The sequence below is a fragment of the Frankliniella occidentalis genome, unplaced genomic scaffold (genome assembly GCF_000697945.3).
Source record: "Frankliniella occidentalis isolate FOCC.00 unplaced genomic scaffold, Focc_3.1 Scaffold41, whole genome shotgun sequence".
Lineage (NCBI taxonomy): Eukaryota > Metazoa > Arthropoda > Insecta > Thysanoptera > Thripidae > Frankliniella > Frankliniella occidentalis.
Genome location: NW_026267171.1, coordinates 1839025 through 1862510, shown reverse-complemented (window position 1 = coordinate 1862510; position 23486 = coordinate 1839025). Strand labels below are relative to the sequence as shown.

General features: G+C 41.2%; 3 protein-coding genes and 1 long non-coding RNA gene across 7 annotated transcripts in view; 1 reads left to right on the top strand and 3 right to left on the bottom strand.

Moving 5' to 3' along the window:
• Window positions 1-23486, top strand: part of LOC113215902 (longitudinals lacking protein) — a 129848-nt gene that overhangs the window by 96132 nt on the left and 10230 nt on the right. Inside the window, exon 5 of one of the 4 annotated variants that reach the window (XM_026435565.2) lies at window positions 20605-22808. The exons of 2 other annotated variants lie outside the window; for them this stretch is intronic. In XM_026435565.2, the coding sequence (XP_026291350.2) occupies window positions 20605-21209 (605 nt within the window). In that variant the 3' untranslated portion in view covers window positions 21210-22808. Of the gene's footprint in view, window positions 1-18656; window positions 19736-20604; window positions 22809-23486 lie in introns of those variants that run through there. One more of the 4 variants, XM_052266645.1, reaches the window with a different exon arrangement.
• On the bottom strand, window positions 1058-3132 carry LOC127749255 (longitudinals lacking protein-like). Its single transcript, XM_052266687.1, has 2 exons — window positions 2949-3132; window positions 1058-2812 (listed from the first exon to the last, which is right to left on the bottom strand). The coding sequence occupies exon 2, from the start codon at window positions 2724-2726 to the stop codon at window positions 2382-2384; it is 345 nt and encodes a 114-aa protein (XP_052122647.1). The 5' UTR covers window positions 2727-2812; window positions 2949-3132; the 3' UTR covers window positions 1058-2381.
• LOC113216024 (longitudinals lacking protein, isoforms A/B/D/L-like) lies at window positions 6017-6649 on the bottom strand. Its single transcript, XM_026435713.2, has 2 exons — window positions 6427-6649; window positions 6017-6346 (listed from the first exon to the last, which is right to left on the bottom strand). The coding sequence occupies exons 1-2, from the start codon at window positions 6497-6499 to the stop codon at window positions 6093-6095; spliced, it is 327 nt and encodes a 108-aa protein (XP_026291498.1). The 5' UTR covers window positions 6500-6649; the 3' UTR covers window positions 6017-6092.
• Window positions 9691-11171, bottom strand: LOC127749266 (uncharacterized). The gene is made up of 3 exons (XR_008011044.1): window positions 11158-11171; window positions 10902-11005; window positions 9691-9723 (listed from the first exon to the last, which is right to left on the bottom strand). It is a non-coding gene; the product is annotated as an uncharacterized LOC127749266 (long non-coding RNA).

Sequence of the window (23486 nt, the reverse complement as noted above, 5' to 3'; positions counted from 1 at the left end):
AGAAGTTGGACGGCGCCTTCCCGCACTCCAGGCGCACGTGCCGCAGCAGGTTCTTGTGGTGCTGGTACGCCTTGCCACAGCTCCTGCACGGGAAGGCAGCTCGGCGGCGCGAACCCCGCGATGTCACAAACGGCGGGCGCGGCAGCAGCGGCCGCACGAGCAGCTCCTCCGCGACGGGCCACAGCTGGCCACCTGGAAACACATTACCGAATTAGTGGGGTGGGGTCGATGCACCGAGGGGGGAAAGGAAGGGGTGCAAGGTCGTGAGGGTTCGAGAGACTTTTGTGGTAAATCGAACATTTGTGCGAAATTATAGGTATCGAGTTTTAATGGCCACACAATGGTTGAACAAACAATTAAGGACTAGATCCAAACTCCATTTAATTAAAACAAAAACATGATCCCAGAACGGAGTCCTTCTACAAGTCGCGCCGAGCCTCAGCTCGCGGCATGTGTTGTGACGTAGATCTGTCGTCCTGAAGGGGTGATGGCAATGGTCCTGACTAGAGGGTTGGGGTCGGGTCCCAGGTCGGGGGCCGGTGCCGGGGCGGGTGCGGGGGTGGCGGCCCACTCTACGACGGGCATCACGGCGGCCACCCCGTGCGGCGGCTGCGGCTGGACGGGCATCGCAGCGGGGAGCGCGCCGCGGGGCTCGTGCTCGCCGCCGGCATCCTGGAGGCACAGGGGGTCCTCCCCGCCCAGGTCGGCGAGGTGCTGCTGCCCGACGAGCAGCCCCGCGTGGCGCCGCCTGCAGTGGCGCCGCAGGTCCGACTTGTGCTTGGACACGTACTGGCAGTAGGGGCAGGTGTAGCGGGCCAGCTTGCCGCACTCCTGGAGCAGGTGGCGCCGCAGGTTGCGCTTCCACTTGTACGCCTTGCCACAGCCCGGGCAGGCGTGCGCGTGCGCGTGCGCGGCCAGCGGGGCGTGCGGGTGCCTCCCCCGGGGCTCTGCAACATCAAAGACATGGTTAGACAGGGTGCGGCAGGGTTGGGCCGGGTCTCATCCAGCCCCTAGCGTGGTGATGATCAGAACAACATGACCCAAAAATGTCACTTCCGAGGGATTTTTGTTTTGTTTTATTTACTGGCAAAAAATGCAAATACAATTACAACTAAGTTGCTCGGCAACGCCAATAGGACTGGAAAAATACGTTATGTCATACAGAATACAGGCAAAATTTATACAGTACAGGTCCCAAAGGGGTAAAATGACTTAAAATTATAGATTTTTGGAGAACAACAGTTTGTTTTTCTTTTCAAACTGGCACAGGTAAGATTTTCTTAATACTCTTATGGTAAATGTTTGAGTACAAAAGAATAATAAATATAATAGAGATCTTATACAAGAATACTTGAACACTAAGTAGTTCACCACATGATAAAGTTCCCAGAAATAAGGAGCCTAACAAACCACTTCACTCGCCAAGCACTGGTTACTAGTCCTCTTCCAGTCGTTACATCAGAATTAAAGATGCAGGGCTGACCGGAAACCACTGTCAGGACCACCGTCGGTGATATAGAATTGGACAATTACTCTAAACAAATGACAATTGACATTTCATTCTCATTTTACAAGAAAGAAATTTGCAAGGAGTGTTCAGACTTCTTATGACTAATAAGCTCAATCTCTGAGCAAAAGCATTTTCTTCACAAATTACACAACTCTTCTCCACCAAAATATATTACCACAATTATCATGGAGCTTAATCATACATTGACTGTTAATCATTACCCGTACTGTAATTTACACAGCACTTTTTAAATGCTGCCATGAGAATGCAATAGATTTATTTGGTTCAAAGGCACAAAAGTATTCTTTTTAACAAGTCAGATCTAACTAAACCCAAAAAGGAGTGATTATCACAAATGCATTACGAAAAATCTTAAGAAAATTTGTCCTTTTATGAACATAAAGGAGTTAACACTAACCGAGATCAGCCATATTCATGAATGCCATGAGTGCAGCAGGCTTTGGTGTCAGATCGCAGAATTTTACATGGAATGAGGCTTGCAGTGCGTAAAAGATACCTAAATATAATACAATCCTTTAATAAAAAATAAAGCAAATATAGTGGAATTTGTTTAGTTGTTTTCTTTATAAAAATCAGACGTGACTTATATATATTATATATATCTTCCTTGATTCACTCAGTGGTTACATTTCTAAAATCTTTGGTATGAGTGCATATCAAGTGGAATCATAATAAAATTAAGCCCATCACACCAAAGGACTATGACTACTTCAACACACACAAAAAAAAAACACTATTGTTTGTGCACACACAAAAATTATAGATGAGTGCACCACACACAAAATAAATTATACGCAGAAGAAAGAAAAAGAAAGGGGGGGGGGGGAATTGTGAGTAATAGAAGCGCGGATCACTGGAGGATGGGCATCTCGACCCGGCCGGCGTACAGCTGCTCCTTGTGCTGGCTGGACACGTGCTGCATGAGCCGGTCGTTGCGCTTGCTGCGGTGCGGGCAGAAGGGGCAGGGGAACTGCGGCTCCTTGCCGCACTCGAGGCGCGTGTGGCGCAGCAGGTTGTTCTTCAGCGTGTACTTCTTGCCGCAGTTCTTGCAGTCGAAGGACGGCTCGGCCTGGCGCCGGCGCACGGACGACTGCATGTTGCTCTTGAGGCGGTTGATGATGCCGTCCACGTCGAGCAGCGCGCCGCCGCCGACGCGCGAGTCGGGGTGCGGGCCGCGGGCCGCGAGCACCGCCATGGCCGCGGGCACGCCCTCGTCGACGTCGGCCTTCACCCGGCGGCCCTGGATCTGCTCCAGCCACGCAGACAGCGGCACCGGCCCCACTGCAACAGAGACACGGCGTGAGCAACAGAGTCTGAGGTGAGGGGGGCGCAGGCAGCGACATGCACTTCTACTTCAACGGGGCGAGGCGCGGCAGGGCGAGCCAGGCGGGACGAGATCGAGTACCTGGTCCCTTACCTCGTTCTGCAGCTCGGACTCTAGGCTTCCCCGCCGCCGCCCACGGCTACGTTTCACACAGTCACTCGCACACAAGCACACAGCCAGGGGCATTACAACACACGCATGCCGGGACCGGGAGGGCGAGGCCATACAGCCAATGGCCGATTTCTGCTTCTTTCTTTCTTTTATTTCAGTTGTAACAAGAGAGTTAGATCACATCGCGGGCAGGGGCGTGTCGGGGTGGCGGAGGAGGACGTGGTTGTGGAGATTGTTCCGGCGCTTGCTGCGGTAGTCACACACGGGGCACTGGAAGCGAGGCTCCTGGCCGCACTCCAGGCGCAGGTGGCGCTGCAGATTGCGCTTGAGGCTGTACGCCGCGCTGCAATTGGGGCAGGGGTGCGCGCCCGCGGCCCCCGCGGCCACGGCCCGAAGGACAACGTGCACCGCGTCCACGCCTCCGCCGCGACTGCGCCCAGACCGCCTGCCGCGCCCGCCAGCCTGAGACCACTCCCATGACGTACCTGGAAAAGAAAGCAGTGCAAGTTACTAAAACTGAGCCGAAGCTGCACCACGCCCGGGTAACATCAAGTTCAGTCCAGCGTCCAGACCCGAAAAAGTAAAACAACAAACAATACTTAACAAATCACATGTGCTATTTTTTTAACAATAATTCTTTTATTTTAAAATATCACACACAATATGGCGTTAATTATGGAAAATACAATGGTAACTACGAAGAAGAAAGCATAGATGTGCACAGCACCTAAGAAACAGTTGTATACATAAACATATCTTTAAAAATTTTCTTACAATATCCATCACAATTCCAACACGGGAGCCTAATAGCCGCCAATAATTCGTATTTGAGGAAAATATTGCTCTGACTCATACACAATACAGAAATGGAACGACATGACTCGAACTTTCATTTGAATTGGTAAAAGCTGACTAGCATAGATTCAACACAAAAATCCATCACACCATTAGCACATAAAAAAGAAGACAAAAAAAGCAAAAGCATTCATATTCATGAAACAAGTTAAAGGTACAAAATGCCATGAAATACAATATTAATAAAATCCTTTTCTTAAAAGAAATTATTTTGGGCAAGCTAAAAGTAGTCCTCAAAATAAGGCATTGCTTCTTGCAATGATAAAAGGAAAACAAAGAGAAAGAAAGGAAAAATGCACTAAAATCACACTTGGTCTTAACACTATAAGATATCACAGGGAAAACTACAGCACAGCACAAAAATTAACAGCCTCAAGCATGTGAGGTTTTGCTCACACAAAAACTGCATGTTAACATACAATATAACTTTATACTGATGTGTACATTTTATTCTCTATTCTCCACATAGAAAAACAGCGTATTTTTCTTTACCATTTTCACTCTTTCCTCAACTTTATATATCACAACTCAAAATACGACATGGAGAATAGATTGCTCCACATTTACCACACGACTAAAAGAAAGATATCACGATAATTCTATCACAAATATGAAATTGGTATACATGGGCAGCCAGCTCAATTAAAAAATAGTGTGACAAGCAACAATTAAGCTGTGTAGCCTGTCCACATAAAAGTCAACATACACAGGCAAGAAGGCATTTTTTTAGAACTTGATCGATTAAGATTATACCCAGCACATTGCTCAAACAGAACATGGCTTTTAAGGACAGTAGCCAGCACATTCACAAAGCTTGCCAAGACAGGAATACGACTACAAGACTCATTCAGAGTGTCCTGTAGGCCCCGTTCTAGTTTTTAGTTACCCTGTACCGCAGGCGAGCCAATGCAAGTTTTCATAGCGCCTGATGGGCAGGCAACACATTGCTTGCAGTGCATGCGTGTACTGCGGGGTGGCCTACCCCAAGTCTCGCAGGCGCCGAGCCACTCCGCATTTACCGAATTAATCTGAGAAAAACGCACTTACTTCCTGATCGATCCCTTACGGCGCCGAGAGTTAGCAACCCACCCACGCTATTGCATGCGGTGCGGCACAGGGCCTACGAGACCCAAGGGTGTGGGTGTTCAGGGGAGTAGTTACACATAGCATGAAGCAAGTAGAGCAGGATAAGACTTCTCTTGAATACAATACGACCGACTCTCTTAGAAAAGGCTGGCCGGCGAGGCAGGGGGCGTGGACGTCAACGGGGAGGGCGTCGCGGAGGGGAAGGGAGACACCGGCGCGGAAGACGGTGCGGGTGGTCCGTAGGAGGCCAGGCTCACATCCGCGTCAGTGGTCTGGGCCTCCACCGCGGGTAAGTCGCAGGAGGTCGCGGGAGCGTCCGCGTCCGTCTCCGCCAGGCACTCCATGACTACCTCTGGCGGGTGCTTGCTGAAGATGTGGGAGCGCAGGTGCGAGTTGCGGCGGAAGCGGCGCACGCACTGAGGACACCGGAACTGGGGCTCCATGCCGCACTCGTAGCGCAGGTGCTGCAGCATGTTCTTGCGGTAGCCGTACTCCTTGCCGCAGCGCTCGCACGGGTACGAGCCGGGCTCCGTCACGGGCTTGCGCCGGCTGCGCCGCTTCAAACCTAGCGAAAGACGACCAACAGTTAGAGCGCGGACTAGGCACGGGGTGAGAGAGATGAGGAGCCGAGGGGGTGGTCAGGCCCCGACAGGCCCACAGTAACGACACGGAATCAGACGCACGCTCTTTATTTCCAAAACAAATCCGCACGCGCGCATCACAGACAAGCACCGCACCAGGGGCCCTGCCTTCCCTGTCATCCAAAGAGAGACGCTGTGTCGAGGCCGTAAAGCTCGCCCCGATCCTTATGTTTGGTGGCAATGTGAGACTGTATGTGGTTCTTGTGCTTGGCCGCGTACGGGCACGCGGGGCACTGGAAGCGGGGCTCCTTGCCGCACTCTAGATTTATGTGGCGCACCAGGTTCCTGCGGTAGCGGTACTCGCGGCCACAGCCGGTGCACACGTGCCTGGAGGGCTTGGAGCCGGGTCCCGCCGCCGAACAAGCCCAGTCTGCAAGCAGAAGGCACGTTAGCTCCAGAGAAGTCGACCGAGCTGCACAAGAGCCAAGGCAGCGGAGGCCGCACCGGGAAACGAAAAATACACAGCACTCAGCGGGAACATCTCATACTTTATTGTGACATTGTCTCAAGTTATTCAATAACAATATCTTTGAAATGAAAAGTATTAACAGGTCCAATTTCCATCGTGCAGTAAACGGACATGCGAAAATAGATCATACTTGCGTTTTGATTTATGTTCACAAAATGGGCATGCAAATTGAGGCAACTGTCCACACTCAAACTTTAAGTGACGATTTAAGGTGCTTTTATTCTGATACACTCGGCCACATTTACTGCATGGATAAGCTTGATTATTCTTTCCATGTATATTAAATTGGAGTCCAGTTGTAACGATAGCATATGTTATATCCTCTTCACCTGAAACAACCAGAACGTCATGTACCTTATCAGAATGCAATCAAAACAGTTAAAGTAACAGATTTTAATCTAAAACCTACACTGCAAACATATGCAAACATGGATGGAGAAACATTCAATATTGTCAAGGAGACAAGTAAAATGGGTCACCATTGTAAGTTCAGAGAAAGGGAATAGGACACTAACAAACAGACAACATTATGATTATTTATCAACTTTGTGGTAGTTAATGCTAAGTCACAAAGAACTGTAGATAACTTTATTAAAGCACAATAAAGTAGCATTAAAACATTTTTAAATGTCTTTGAAGTCACTGTGGGCTTCTGGAGTGCCCATGAGCAGCTTTTGTCAATGGACATGAATTCAGATGACGCTGCATACTAGTTTTTTGAGTAAACCCTGTACTACAAGATGGGCATTTAAATCTAGGTTCCTTTCTGCATTCAAAATTTAAATGACGCTTTAAGTTTCTTCTCCAGGTATAAATCTTTCCACATTGCGGGCATGAGTAAACAGAACCATGGGTCTTTGGAACTGACTCTCTGAAATGTGACTCTGTCTGTCTCCAGTAACCTAAGATGCAACAAAAGAAACCCAAAAAATTATTTTAGTTACCTTTGTTAGTAGCTAAGTAAAAGAGGATAAAATCATCATAATAGGTTCAAACATTGGCGTTTCATCAGAAGCAGTGTCAAGATATACAAAAGTATAAAAGAGGGGTATTAAGTTTTATTTAATTTTGGTAGTGCACATTATTGACAAAAGAAATGGAGTATGGAGATAGGAGAGAAACCAGCATCTGACATACATGTTAAGAGAAGGCATCTGAGAATCTTATACTGAACCCTATTTCAAAAATCTTACTGCTTCCAAACAATATTCTCAAAACAGAGGTTATCAATGTTAATAATCAGAATTGATTAAAATTATGTGTTCATTGTGCTACCTAAGCAAGTACCCCCAACTTTGACCAAACACCTGTTCCCTAACCAAATGTGCAAAAAAACAAAACACAAAAAAGTATGAAAAATTACACATAATAAAATATATAAATGTTTATAATCATAGTAAGAGAGTGCAACAATATTATAATTAATTGCAGTCCAATACTCTTTGGTTATTTACATTTTAAAAAATGTAGATGTAGCCAGTGAAATTTTCAGACCATACAAAAGCTGGAAGAAAAATTGAATGAAACACGAACATTACATACCCTTAAAAAGTCAAAGGAAAGTTGGGTGCAACAAATTAAAATTGAATACAAATCATATACTTTATGTGTGCAGACTGTTTAACCATCTCATAAATGTCAGGTGCAATACAAGTCATATTCTGAAATAAAACAGAACAAAAAACCAAACAAGTTCACAATCTTGAGTATAAGAATAAAACTGAGGAGAAAACAATGTTTTAAATTTCTCAGTTCCTACAAAACTGCTTAAGAGCCCAAGCACATAAAGCCGTAACCAAATTTTAACTTACAGAGAACTCATATGTTATCTAACCCTTAAAAAGGTTGATGGTATACATATGATGAAACCACCAGTCTACAATATCTTTAAAAATAAGTGAAATAAATATCAAATATTACCAGACTCATTTACAACATTCACAATATCTACCAAACCATGTGTGCACTTGGTGTCTCACTCACTAATTTACTTCTCATTACATTAACACTAATTAAAAAAACAAAAAAAAAAACACATAGTAAACATAATTTAATACATGAAGTATGAAGTCATCTTAAGAAACTATGTGAATCAAGACAACAGCAAAGAGGCGTAATGGTCCACATTGAATTATTGTAGATACAGTGACATACTCGAATGCTACATAATCACTTTACTAGTGGAGATTGAAAACTGATGCACGGTTGACACCAAAAAAACTGAGTGGCGGAAGGGCGAGGAGGGGGGTGAAAACATGCAAATAAATAAAACATCATCACAGAACTATGGTAGAGAGACCCTCTCTAAACTATGGTATACATTCAGAATAGAGCAGACTCCTGGAAAAATGTTGCCACAGATGGATAACAAAAAAGTTACAATCTGTTATGTAATGAATAATTAATGTTCAGAGCAGGGTGTAGCTCTTCAAATTATGCAATGACATAACAGATGTGTGATGTGACTATCACGTTATATAGCAGCAAAATTCCATCTTTGGTAGTATACAAGTAACTTAGAAATACTAGTTCACATGATATTTGTCAATTTTTTTACCTTTTAATCAATTATCATTCTGTGCAAGGTGTTACCTCTCACTGTTCTAAAACAGAAAACCTATACAGTACACTTCCTATGGGGCACATAAGGCACACTCTAAATTACATTATATATAGATATATATGTGTGTGTGTGTAGATAGATAGAAGTATAATATTTGAAGAGGCAACAAAACAGCTTTAAATATTGGTCTGTTCAAGAAAGCAATTAGATTACATTAACATGCCCTTGCAGTACACCGTAAAGGGTTTACATGTAATTTATTTAACATACAAGCAAGGTACTTTCATCTTCTATGGATCACAGTTTGTTCTCAGGGAAAAAGTCAGTCTTGTATTGGTGACGACGGCTATTAACATGTGAAAGCATTTGATCTTTTCGTTTAAATTTCATAGGGCAAAGAGGGCAGGGAAACTGAGGCTCCTTACCACATTCCAGTCTTAAGTGTCTATTCAGTGTAATCTTCCATTTATATTGTTTTCCACAATGTGGACAGTCATGGGTGGGTGCACCTGGTAAAGGAGCGCTTGGATGTGAAGAGCTTCGCTGCCCCCATTGCTGTGTCATATCCCACGGTGAAGAAGACCGAGGCATGGCCAGATTCTTGGCCCAAACACGTCCAACTTTATCTGCAAAAGAAAGCAATAGTTAGTACAGGTACATAGAAAATAGAAAAATTCAGAATAAAACTTATTGGAGGGAAGAGTTGTGTTTAGAAAGAGTATGTGTAATGGCAGTATTTTGGGCAAATGATAGTACACAAACACTGATCTTTGCAATGCTTTCAACCAGACTCCTTTATTAGTTTTGAGCAGTGAGACAATTCTTTCTGAAAATTATACAATCTTCACTGAGAATAAAATTGATGAATGCGACTATTCACATGAGTAAGCATGTGATCTTTCCTCTTAAAACGAGCAGGGCACAGAGGACATTGCCACTGCCGTTCTTTGCCACATTCAAACCGCCTATGACGAGATAATGTCTCTTTCCAAGTGTACATTTTACCACAATCTGGGCAACGATAGCTTGGTCCAGGTCTACCTGAGGGTAAGAATGTATCTTCTGCTGCATTATCACTCAAAGAATTACTCTGATCTGTTTGGACAAGATTCCTTGAGTCTGTCCAGAGTTTGCTGTCAACACCTGTGAAGTAAACACAGTATTAAAATAGAGTGAAGAAGAAATATTATGCAAAAACCAAGTTAACAAAAACAAAAAGGATTCTATGACAATTTAAGGAATCATGGAACATATGTTCACGCCATTTTTATTATGATCTTCAAACATCACATAAAAAGAGTACAAATTTCAGTCTGTAAGTTTCAAAACAAAATATGAATATAATCATTGTGGCATTTCATAAAGTAACAGTGCTTCACACAGTAACATAATTATATGTTATTTCTTTTCCTTATTGAAACACTTTCCCTCTCTTTTTTTTTTTTACATTATTGCATTATTTTTTCACTACACATTACAAGTGTCATACTAGGCAAAGATTTCCTTATTAGTGTTCAGCCAACCTCACATATCAAAAATAAGTCAAAGTTAAAGACAGTAAATGCATGTTAATTCAGTAAAATGTCCCCCCCCCCCCAAGCCAAAAAAAAAGAACAACAAATCACTACTGTACTATATCACAAAAATTCCTCACAAATCGAAAGTTTTTATAAATGCACTAATTTACAACAAGGAATTTCATTTTATGTGAAAATGAACACAGGAAGGTATACAGACATGTGTACCAGAGAAAAAAATTTAGCAGAGTTTGCCTGACCTGACACAGGCAAGTTTTCTGCAAAACTTTGTCCTTCAGTCCAGTCCACCTCAACTAGAACACTGCCAAAATTACATTCATTTTTAATTTAGACAATGAATCACAGAAATAGAAAACAAGTACTATTCATGGTATTTTTTAAATCTAATACAATTTTAAAAGTATTCAAAAACAGAAAACAGATAAACTTTGACTTCTAAGAATACACCAAATCAAGCACAACTCGGCATGAAAAAACAAAAAAATTCGTACAGTCAGAGATATATGCACAAAAATTTTCCTTAGTATAGATGAACTTGGAACTTTGCTATTGTTTTGGAAAATTATAAACCACAGGTGAATTCTTCTGAAAGTTGGGAAGAGATGAATGGCGCTTACAATTCATATGAGCTTGTAATTGATCTTTTCGTTTAAATTTCATAGGGCACAGTGGGCACTGAAGATTGGGAACTTGACCACATTCCAAACGCATGTGTCGTACTAAAGTTTCCTTCCAGGCATAGGATTTCCCACAGCTCAAACATGTATGAGGACGATTTCGTACCTGATTCTTCGCTCTTGAGTGGACCCAACTTGGGAAGTTGATGCGATCTCTTCCTGTAGTCATATCAGTTGCAGACAGTTCATTCACCTCGGTGCATGAATATCCTGTAACACACCAATAAGTTAGACCACATTGTTTCAAGATAAATACAAGCATTGCAAAGCATTTTTTTTCAAAATGGAATTTTTTTTACAAACAAGATAAGAATAATTTTAATATCTTTTTTCTAAAGTTTATTCTAAGCAAATTCACTCACCAAATGGCTTGTGGATGCAGACCCCATGTGCATTATGCTGCCATGAACAGCAAAGCAAAGATATTTAGCCTGGCAAGTTAATATGAAGCAGAAGCTAAAGCACCTAAAGGGGACAAAGCGTTACAGAGCCAAAGAAATTATTAAGAAGGAGAAACAAGAGAGAGAGAAAGAGGGAGGGACAAAGACCTGAAGTTTGATGAAGTGAAATGAAACATCTATGAGCAAAATTTAGCTTGTAATTTTAAGCAAGAACAAGCAGCAGAAAAGAAATTTAAAGTACAAAGCTACAAACTAAATTAAAACAATAAGTGACTTAAAGGTAATGACTGTTAATAAAAGAACAGCAACAACAGAAATAAAGTAAAGTTTATTAATAATCAATCGTTAAGCACACAAATTTTTAAACTTGCTTTACTATTCTTAAAATTAGAAGTTAGAGATACAAATGATGTTTTTCACACAGGTGAAGAAAAATGTAAGTGTTGAACTACTTTTATGCTCACCAATAAAAGAGGACGGCAAAACTTTAACATAAGTTGGTTTGATTGCTAGTAAAAGATTACATCAGAATCATTTTTAAACATAAGAAATCCACTGTAACAGCTGAGAAGCATTTACTGACGATGAAGTCGACTTGCATGACGAATCATGTGACCTTTTTGCTTAAACCTCAAAGGACACATCGGGCACTGAAATTGTGGCTCTTTATTACATTCATGTTTCATATGGCGATTCAAAGTTATCTTCCATTTGTACACTTTTCCGCAGTCAGGACATACAAACTTTGCATCTGAAGCCCTAGACACAAAATTCACATCACATGGTTTTATACGGTTTGATACAAAATTTATTATTTGACTCTGAGAAGCTGGTGGATTCACTTGTAGTTGAGAAGAGGATTCCCACTTCATCCATGAAAGCGACGTTCCTGCGGAATAAAATTTGTATTACAGCGAGAAACAATCATAATGACATAAATAGACAGAAAAATGAGAAAAAGTACATCACACGTTCTCCAAAAGTCTGATTGACCTAAATCTTTGCCAGTTCATTGACAGGTGAGTAAAAGGATGTAAAGGCTGAAAGGTTTCTTTTGCAATAAAATAATTATTTCCAATATTGAATAAGAAAGTAAGAAATGTGAATAAATAAGTGCAAACTTTATTTATAGGAGTCTCAAACTAATAACCTTAATGGACTTTTACTGCAAAGCAGAAATACAAAAATATGCAAATGTAAACATTTGACGTTGATCCCATAAAACAAGTCATTTGAAGGAATGTTAAGGCAGAACTTCAAAAATAGCAGCATCGTTTAACGCGTACCTACAACTAATACATGAAAAAAAGCACAAAACACACACAAAACCACATAATCAAGATACAATTGTTTCTTTTTAAAAAATCCAGCTCAAAAAAAGATTGGAACAAATACCAGAATAAATGAGAATTGGCCTCTTTGGTTTACAAACTACAATGAAAAAAAGTGTTTCACATCTACAACTTTAAAAAGTAAATGTACATATTATTCAAAGGGTGAAAAGCACCAGTAGATGAAAACACCAAGACTGAAAAAAAAAAAAAAAAACACACAAAAAACATGAAACATGTGACTAGAACTACTGAAGCATTTATTCACAGCACAGAGTACAAGGATTGTCAGAATTTTCTTTTGTTATGAATGTTACAATGATTGTCCTGACCTGAACATCACTGTTTACTTTCAAAATGTATGTAGTTATAAACAATGAAGGTGTCTGCACACCTCCAAGTAAATGAAAGTGAGTACAGTGTGTTGTGTATCGGGATCAGCTTTAAATGAAAGTGAAAATTGGGCCCCTGGAGGTCACACTTGACTTTGTTTGACAGGAGGAAGCAATATTAATCTTCTGACATGCTGTAAATGAAATTGAAGACTACAAAAGAAATGATTAAGTGACTATAAAACTTTGGCTTGAAAGTTTAAAAGAAATGTAAGTATAAATGTACACGTTTTTTTACACTAGTTATCTCACTCTTAAACAAACAAAAAACACAATAAAAACACAACCTATCTTTGGTGAATAGCAGAAAGGCCTGAACATAAAATAAAAATATGTGCATTACCACACATACAAAATTACTAATCCACATAGTGCTTTGGCTGTACCATACAATGACATAGAAAACATAGAAATCTTATACATGAGAAGCTATATGCATATTAAAAAATAAGCTTAGGCAACAGGTAAAATATTGGAAAGTAAAAAGTAAATGTGTCAAAACTTACACATTGCACACAGAAACAAATTTAAAAAAAATTAAAGTAAAAAAACCTATTACACAGTCCATGTAAACAGTTCCAGAAAATTTTGCTGAATGACTATGTACTATAGAAAATAGTTTGATATACAAGAGCAACTACTAATCAGACTTTTTAGTTGTTATCAATATTGCTTTATGATAAGAAGAAGTATTCTTTCACATAGAGGTACTGGTTAAAGCACAGTATAAAAATAGAATACTACAGAAGAACAACTTCAAAAATATACCTAAACTGGTAGATTGATTTTAGATCCAGCAAAACCTAAAATATTCAAGGAGCAGTGAGGATGCAGACGAGTAGCATGGCGGAAGACATGGCACTTTTGCTTGAATTTTTGAGGACAGAAAGGACATTGGAACTGAGGTTCCTTATTACATTCAAACTTTGAGTGACGTAACAGATTTCTTTTAAGTCCATACATTTTTCCACAATCAGGACATTTAAAAGAACGTTGACCGAGTATTTTGTCTTTCCTGTCAGTTCCATTAGTAGTCAAATTCAGACCAGAGGGGTAAAAGCCATCATTTGCTAGTTGTGATGCTGCCATCAAAATTTTGGTTTGAGTGAGAGCTGCTGCTGAAGCCTTCAGTACATCATCACGGAAAACAGTTTTAGGATCTGTAAAAGAAATAAAATGTTAGTGGTTGTTCTCCTAAAATTTTAAGAGTTATAATTTACTTGCATGCTGTAGGGTGATATACATAGAAAATAAGAACACATTAGAGCTTAATTTTATATATTCCTTAAAGAAATGATACAGGTACAAAAAGATCCATTAAGATTACACTAACTACAATACTATATTACCAACACATGTGTTGTTCACAGATATTTCATTATGATTTATCACTACGAAGTCAACAAACTATGAGTATTTCATATTCAATGCCTTCTTGAACCTTGATCAGCTATTTTAAGTTTACATATAGTGAAATATCTATGCCCTTGAGGGCTGTGACACATCAAGTTCTTCCCAGCCAAACTGGTAATTAGTGTCATTATGAGCAACTTTCATAATATGAGTTTTCAAGTGACTCTTTTGTTTAAATTTCCTTGAACACAAATGACATTGAAATTGAGGTTCTTTGTTACACTCCAATCGTAAATGTCTCATTAATGTCTTCTTCAGATAATACCGCTTCTGACATTGATGACATTCAAATGGCTTATCTGTAGAAAATCTTGAACGCATTTGCTCCATTCCTTCACTTTGAACCACAGAAACCAGTCCTTCTTGGCTGCTCATTCGACCAAAGAGATGTTCTGAAAATAAAGACAACAGGTGTGAGAGCCAAATAACATGTGCAGTTAGCTAGGGCATTCTTAGTGGAAACCCTTAACTGCTAAACATATGATAAAATGCACTATAAAAGAATGTTACAATCCTTTGGAGATAACATTTTTTATAATTTTAAAACTGTGTTTTCAAAATTTACCACTACATGGCTTTGTCTCAAGGTGACAATAGGTAATAGATTGTAAAGAAATAGTTTTCTGATAATGTGTATTTGAGTAATGAACAATGCAGAATAATCATCTTAAGTCACTTTTAATACACCAAATCAAAGACACAATTCAGGTATTATTTCATTTTCCACACACTTGAGAACTCAAATGTGTCATTAGATGAATTTTCTGTCTAAACTTCCTGCCGCAAAGGGGACATGAAAATTTGGGCTCAACATTGCACTCCATATGAACATGGCGCCATAGTGATTTCTTCAAAACATAACGTTTCCCACAAGTGTTACAGGCATGAGGACGGTTACTATCTGGAATAGGATTTTTTGCATGTCTCCCTCTTGGTTTCTGAAGAGGAGGATTGAAGTTTCTTGACACAGTCCTTCTTGATAAGTCTGAGTGACTAAATCCAATCACTTCAGTTGAGCAGAAACCTGAATCTGGAAGAACACAGGAACTCATGTCAGTAATTTTCAGGCAGACGTTGGAGAAAAATGGATAGTTATAAGTTGAACTGAGTAAAATTTCACACTGACAGGCCTCAGCTACTTGATTGCCTTTTGTCTGATAATGGGTTATTGTTTAACAGTGAACTGTACTTTGGTCAAGAATGAAGAGACAAAGTACATTAAACAGGCAATGGAAATGGGTCAGTTTAAGGAGCTTCATGAATTAAATACAATGCTGTGAAACAACAATTTAATATGCACAAACAAGGTTCACATCATAGCAGTTCTCTTAAAAAATTGTGAAAAAATCAAGCAATTAATGTTAACACATCATAGCTACAAGATACAAAGTTTATGTGATTTGGCTACATGTACACAAGGAACATTCAAATAGATACCTGAAAGGATAAAACAACTGATTTACTTCTAACCAATGTAACTTTGAATAAAACTTTTACCCATCAACAGCACCATGATAGGTCATTTGCCACATTGAAATATAGCACAATGATGTGTCATAAAACAAAACTTACATAAATCTTAAAGTATATTAGTCATACAATTCAAACTGTTAAAATTGAGCTCACTATATGCTAGCTCAATGATATGTAACCGCTACAGACAAAGGAAACTTACGGTGCTCACACAATGACGGGCCCTTTCTGTCATATTATCCCCTTCACCCTTATTACGTACAATATTACACTTCTCTTTGTGAACATAGTTATTAGCACAAAATAACTTGTAATAGGCAACATATAATATAGTCATAGGAAAAGCAAAAATCCATACGAAATAAGCTTTTAGGGACGTGATGTAACATGAAGGACCTGACATTGTGGGAGCACATCTAGAATATTAACATGTTGAAAAGTTTTGGGAAGATATATACCGTGGGTTTGATGGACGCAAATCAAATCACACAAGGTTAAATACAGTAATTCACCTAGCATGGAAACTGAAAATGGAGACTGAAAATAACCACAACAATATCTGGAAAGAGAAAAAACAACCGCAAAAGCAGAGATCGTCGAGACAACCAATCACAAAATCAGGAACCATCAAAACAAACGCTCATCTTCAGTACCCTCAATGTGTGAACAACTGCAATCAAGCACAAAAAATAGCACTTCGATTCTGAAAGAGAAACAGGACAGGAAACAAAATATTCCACATGCCAAGAGTGCTTTGAACAAGGCTTAGCTTCTGACGGTTCCTGAAGGAGTGATGATTGTGCTTTCACTCACCGTACCGGGACCAGCGGTTGTCGCGTGCGATGTCACCGTTGAATGTACGATCACTTGTTGAATATCCAAGACAGGGGCACAATCCACACATCACAACACTTCACTGAAGCACAGCATAATCTTCTGGCCAAGCCAATTTTGTGGACAAATTCACTAAAGGCTGAGAGGCGCCAGTCCAAAACCATCAGATCGTTTGGGCTCACATCAGAAAATAAACATCGCCTCTGCACAGAGAGATGCTCCGAGTAAGCACGAACACTGGACCATCTTGTGAGAAGCACAGAACACCAGTGAACCACACCACACACCAAATAAACCACAGCACTGAGAAGTATTGTCACAAAAATACACACAACACCAGGGAAAGTTTGGTTATAGTACCACTTATGTTTCTAGCCTGTACATAAGCCTAAACCACATCAATCGGCGTTTCCAGGCTAGACACAGCACTCGCGCGCGGAAAATGTCACGTATCTATTATAACATTTGATTAACGAAACGACAAACACATGCGGCGCGTTTGTTACGGCAAATATCGCGTATTTTGACACTTTTGTCGACCAAAACAAACCGTAATCGCGAAAGGACGGCAGCCATGCCTGTTTATGAGAAACAGTTGAATCTCCCAAGATGCAACGCGGCGGGACGCGCGGCCGTTGCGAAAACTGCGTGACCCGTGGCTTATTCCCCGTCGCCGCATTTCCACGTGAAGTGTGAGTGTGACGGAACTCTGTGGCCTGTTATTTCTAACTGGTTCATTTTAACGTCATGTCTTGAACGAAAGGGTTAATGGCATCGCAAGTGTTAAAGTTAGGGAGAGCACCACGTCTGCGTTTTTGGGTTGCGCGAGCGTCACATGTGACGCACACCCTTTCACTGAGTGTTCTATTAAGTAATGTACCAGGAACCAAGACTATGGAACAATAAACTAACGTTTTTAGATATCCTTTACACCTTGTGCCATGCTCTAAAGTCAGAGCTGTGTAGTACAGAGGGAATAAAACAGCTAAAACAACTACGGGGAAGTTCATACTAGGCGTAAAGATAGAAAAGTGCAAATCTATCGAGTTCAAACCCATGGCTTGTTCTGATTTCGTGTGAGAAAATTCACCATTCTTATTCTTACGACGTGAAGGACAGTGTGACGGAAACTTTGAATACTACAGTGCAACGCGGCATTGCGAAACGTAAACAAACATCAAATTTGTATCAGATTTTTCTTGCAGTGTAGCCAGTAGAGGTATTTTATGAAAAAAATCCTCTGAGAGCAAAGTATAGTATATTTAAACTTACCAAGTCATTTTCTCGAATTTTCTTTTTAATAAATTTTAAATAAGTTCTCCCCAGTAATTATTAAACAAATATAGTTTCAAACTTTTCGACGAGGTGCTCGATACGTCTTCCTACAGTCGCCCGGTGTGTTGGCAAGAGATGGGGCAGCTGCATGGGAAGCTTCGCTGTTGTTTGCCTTTTGTATGTGCGTGGAGGTTAGAAATTCTGAAAATATGGCCTTCATATTCGATATTTTGTGATCATTACCTGAAATGAATGCATTTCTTCTCTTTTCATTCGAAGTTTTCTTCCATCGGTGACAAGAGATGTTCTCGTATTATGTGAGATGAGTGAAATGATGTGGGTTTAAGTCTGTGCTTAAGTCTGCTTTGTGTATACTGCGTCTTTCTCGTAAACATTTGGTTAAAATATGTTTGAAAGGCGAAGAAAAACATGTGTTTGATTTGAAATGGAACCTAGCATCAGTGCATCTTCTAATTTACTTTTATAAGTCTTCAGTGGAAATATTGTGGTTATGTGTATCCTCTGTCATGAGTGCTGTCTGTTTGGGTATGTCTGAATTCAGACGAAGAATTGGTTGATTTGTTTCTAAAATTCTGTTTTTACCTAATCGTGATGGTTGTAAGTACATATATCCACATTACTTTTATAGTTTGTAAGGCATGTGCATGATAGAACTAGCTAAGGCCCACACCATTCTTAGTTGACATTTAGGGATGACACTATTTTTCTATCTTCCAAACAGGTAATTCGCACTCTGCAAAATCATATCATTGGCGAAATTCATCTTCCCGAAAGGCTCTCAAAGATCAAGTGATAGCACTACCCTCGCAGTCAAATCATCGGTCCAAACCACAAGTCATTCATGAAGATTATTTCAAGGAAAGAGAAGCGGCAGATGTTTTAACTTACCTCTCTAATGGCTCTTCTGCACAAGAGCTGTTGGATCAAGCATATTCTGATGATTGGTTGGGCAGTGATGATGGTGAAAACAGACTAGATTGGTCTCAAAATAAACTCTGTAAGCGTTCACCATACGAAGGTCCAGGCTCATTCCCGTGTGAGAGCTGTGGAAAAATTTATAAGTGGCGAAGAACTTTACAGAATCACATCAAAGTTGAGTGTGGGAAGGATCCTCAATTTCAGTGTCCATATTGTCCATTGCGATCCAAAAGGAAAGGTAACATATCAGCTCATATTAAAGCAGTTCATGGAGCTGGGTGATATTAGGAAATGTTTCCTGTGGATTCCTTGAATTGTATGTACGTTCATTTTTGTGGTTTGCCCTCAATTTTTCTTTTAATTCCAGTGTGTCCTGCAGTCTAGTCACAATTGTAAAGTGCCGGAAGCTCTTTTCTTATTCCATAGTAATCTTTAATAGGTACTATGTTTTCTCCCTCATTGATTTCTTTTATGTCATTGAATTTTAAAGTTTGGTTATTTTTATTGTTTTGAGTTATTTCAAGATTTTACTATTTTGTTCACAAATCATTGTAGCTGTCGTTCAGTCAATGAGCTTTCCAGATCTTGCATGGCTGTTGTATTTACTTCTCTTGTCCATTTGAGTGCCATTATGTATCTACAGTCAACACATCTGTTGTATACACTATCTGAATGCATCCTCTAATTTTTCCGTGATTGTACCTTATATTTTCAAATACCCTTAAAATTGGAGTATCGTATTTATGTATTTTGTAGTCATGTTACTCTTCTGAACGAGAAATATTTTTTTTTATCAATACTGACTTTGTCACAAATCCTACCAGATCATAAGGCAAAATCAATTCTTCTTGATTCTCTATGCCAATAAATTTGTATCTACAATTGCCGTGTCAGCTTATTCCTATGTTGTTTTTTATCGGCCAATAATTCTGTTTTTACTCTTTTAGGGAAATTATTTTTCACTCGATGTGATGAGTGTGTTTCTGCCAGCTCATTTGTTGCACTTTCCAGCATGTTAAAAAATGTCAAATTATTTCAGTTTATCCGGTGTATCCCCAGTGTCATACCATGTAAGATGTCTTTTTTTTTTTTGTTCATGCCAGGCATTGCTCGGAGCCTCATACCAAGCTAACGCGAAATCTATTGTTTTCAGAGCTCAGCTGGGATGCGGAGGACAGCCCGGCGGCTATGCCGGCGTTCAGGGCGCCCACCTTCCCTAAAAGCTCCACGGAGGGCTTCGCATGCGCCGCGTGCGGCAATCGTTACCGCTGGAAGCGCAACCTCAACCGGCATGTGAAGCTGGAGTGCGGGAAAGAGCCGACGCTGCAGTGCCCGTCTTGCCCCTACCGCACCAAACACAAGAGCAGCCTCAGCGCCCACATGCACTGTCGCCACCAGGCGGGGGCGTAGTCCCGACGCGGCCTCCCCGACACTGTCCCTGGGACCTGGTCCGTGTGCGCCAGTCAGGGGCGCATTGCGGCTGGGGCCTAGAGGGACCCGCTCGGCACCAGGTGACAGCGCCCTGGTGTCGACGGTCGCGCTTGAGCTGTCACGGGAGGTCCGAGGTCGTTGCCGCGCCCCGTCTTTGGATGTGATGTATTAAAGAAAGTGATCTAAATACAAATCGAGCCGCTCTCTCGTCGTGATTCTGTGCATCTGCCTCTGCCCACCTCAGCAAGTCGGCCTCTGCACCACCCGCACCCCCGTCACGCCTCCACCGCCCCGATTCTAATCTCTCTCTTCTTTTTCAGAGTTGTCGAAGTTCTGGCAAAATCAGTTTCTGAAGGAGGCTCGCCGAGGAAGTACGACCAACGGGGCCAACACGGCGACAAACGGCGTGCTGGTGAAGCCGCCGCCGCCGCCTCCCATGACTCCGCCGTCCACTCGCTCTCCGCGCCCGCGGTCCGGGTCGCCCAGGTCCCCGCGCTCCCCCGCGGCGGGCGCCGACGGCAAGGTGCTCTGGCTGCCGGAGCTAATGCGTCGCCGCTCGCTGGACTTGAGGGACAGCGGCAAGGACAACGTTCGGGACCTGTCGCTCCCCAAGTCTGAGGAGGACATGGTGGCCCTAGACATGAGCGCGAGCATCCTGATCCAGCACGCCGAGGATCACGCCAAGCAGGAGGAGGACGACGAGAACGAACAGGCCCTGTTGGACGCCACGCCGGGTGAGGGCCCCGGAGCCTTCCCTTGCTCGTCCTGCGGCAAGGTGTACCGCTGGAAGCGAACTCTCCGCAACCACCTGCGCTCTGAGTGCGGCAAGGAGCCGCAGTTCCAGTGCCCATACTGCCACCTGCGCTCCAAGCGCAAGAGCAACATTTACGCGCACATCAGAGTCGTGCACCACAAGCCCGTTTGACCATAGGGACGGGACGGGGCCGCCAAGGCCGAGAAGGCCTCGGGCCATAGTCTGAACGAGGCAGCACGGATCCGAGGCCCGTACGCTGGCCTCGTCACCCTAGCAGAGCTAGCGGCCCTGTTCGCCCCCCACACCCAAGCTGGCCACTAGCTAAAACCTAAGCGTCATCGCAGCAAAGCTTGGCCTTGTATATTTAACGCCCCTTGTCTCGACTGGCGTCTTTGCTCAAAGTCTTATTAATACGGCCATGTAGTGTTCCGTCGGTGTCGGTGGTAGAGCCGTACTCTTTGATCTGACCTGAGACGGATTCGTGGGTGACCCTAGTCGCCTCCCTTGCTTTCTCTCTTCCTTCTTACCATAGTTGTGTGCATTAGTGTGATATACTCTTTTTATTTTCATTCTTATAATTTTTCTATCTTGGCTCGCTTGTGAGTGCTGCTTGTGGGTGCCTGAATCTCAGTATACATATTCATGATCTCATGCTTTCATCCACTGCACTCACGCACTCACAGGCGATTCAAGGTATTTAGTTTGATAGTTTGTATAATTTGTCATCTTGAAACAGACCATTTATTTTTGAGTGTCGTGATTTATTGGATAGGATGGATGTCACGTGTTGACTCAAAAGTAGACGTTGAAAGTTATTAGATTTCAGTCTTGCTGTAATGTTCTATTTGTCAGAGAGCATTCTTGTTTTTACTGCCTGTCCAATTCCGTACACTGTGTTAATTGATTACACAAATCATCCTCCAGACTTTGTTTGTGCAGAAGAGGTCTTAGTACGGTTTTACTATGAGATTCTTCTCTATAAATCTTGTCAAATACCTCTTAGTGAGTTATTTGATTCCTGTGAGCGGTTATGAGCTACCTCTGTATTTAAATTATTTAAGGAGACTGCCGGAATCCCTCAAACTTTAATGTACATATTTTTTTCATCAGTCATGTGAGTGCAGTATTTCTGAAAGTATTTTAGTGTGTTCTTTTTTTCTTTTCTTTTTTTTGTGATTTGAAGTCAGAGCTCATTTTAGTATTTTCCATACAGCCATCTTTATATGACATATATTGGTACTTTGAGATTTCTGATATTCATTTTGAAAAGAATGTTTATTTTGAGGTGAAAGTTTTTAAAAGTGTGAGTTTTATGAAGGTATTGATTGAAACAATATATTTTGTACTATGGTCATTCTCATATTTTTTACTTGTTATGGTATCTTGTCTAATTATGACTGATAGAGGACATGTTGAGACTGGAAAATTCATCCATGTAGATTTGGTGAGCTGTGTGTTTTTTTGTGTTTTTTTTTTTACATGTGCCAAAAGTAATGCATAAAACTGCTGTACGTAAATATTTCTTGTTTTCTCGAAAGTGCCATTGATAAAATGATGAGGCTCTCATGATCTTTTCTTTGGATTATATGAGATTATGTGCTTTTGCAACTTAAATTCTTTACCATTACCATTTTGTGTGCAATTTTCGTGTTAGTGTGATGTATTTTTCTAGATATTAGGAGAAGTCTTTGTGTGTTGTTTTTCAAAACCCAAGACTGTCTTTATTAAAGGAAATTAAATTATAGAATGATGGAGACTTAACTATAAGTAGATTTAGAGGTTTTTCTTATATTGTCATATCTTAATGAAACTGGTAAACTTTCAAATATTTGTTTTGCGTTAGCCCCTGTAATAGATACAGAGTGTTTTTCTCTCTCACGTAATTTAACCAGTCAAATTGCTGCTCAATTTTACTACTTTTCAGGCTAATATTGACTGGTTGTGTGATTTATTGGCGTTTCCTATTCGTAATTAAGTTAATTATGATGAATTTGTATTGCTTAAGGACTGGTTGGCTGAGCAAAAGTGAAGCCTATCATTCCTTGTGTGCATACTTTCCATTCCAAAGCCTTCATAAGAACTCAGGAGGCTCTGTAACACACTTTTCTCACTTCTGCTTGATCATGATTTGTTCTTATTGTGGCGTTATCTTTCCTATCTGTTTTTGAAGAGGGGAGACATTTTTTGTACAAATATTGGCGTCATGATCTCATTTTTATTCCAGGAATATCTTCTGTTCCTGGAAACCACCCTGTGCTTGAAGTCATTTCATATGACAGCCATGTTGAACTCAGGTTATAGAATTATCAAGTCAAGTGTGTGTACTTATGTGTTCTAAGGAGTGCCATGTGTGTATTTATTTCTGCCTATTGTTTGCCATATTTTACTGAACCCCAAGTTAGACTGAAATTTGGCTCTGTGTGACAGTGTATTGTAAGCCTGTAAGTT

Excerpts from the sequence above, each read along its gene's own strand:
- LOC127749255 (XM_052266687.1), bottom strand. The coding sequence starts at position 2,726 with ATGGCGGTGCTCGCGGCCCGCGGCCCGCACCCCGACTCGCGCGTCGGC.
- LOC113216024 (XM_026435713.2), bottom strand. The coding sequence starts at position 6,499 with ATGGTGACCCATTTTACTTGTCTCCTTGACAATATTGAATGTTTCTCC. Across the intron at positions 6,347-6,426 it reads TGTTTGCATATGTTTGCAGT|GTGAAGAGGATATAACATAT; the intron begins GTAGGTTTTAGA and ends TGGTTGTTTCAG.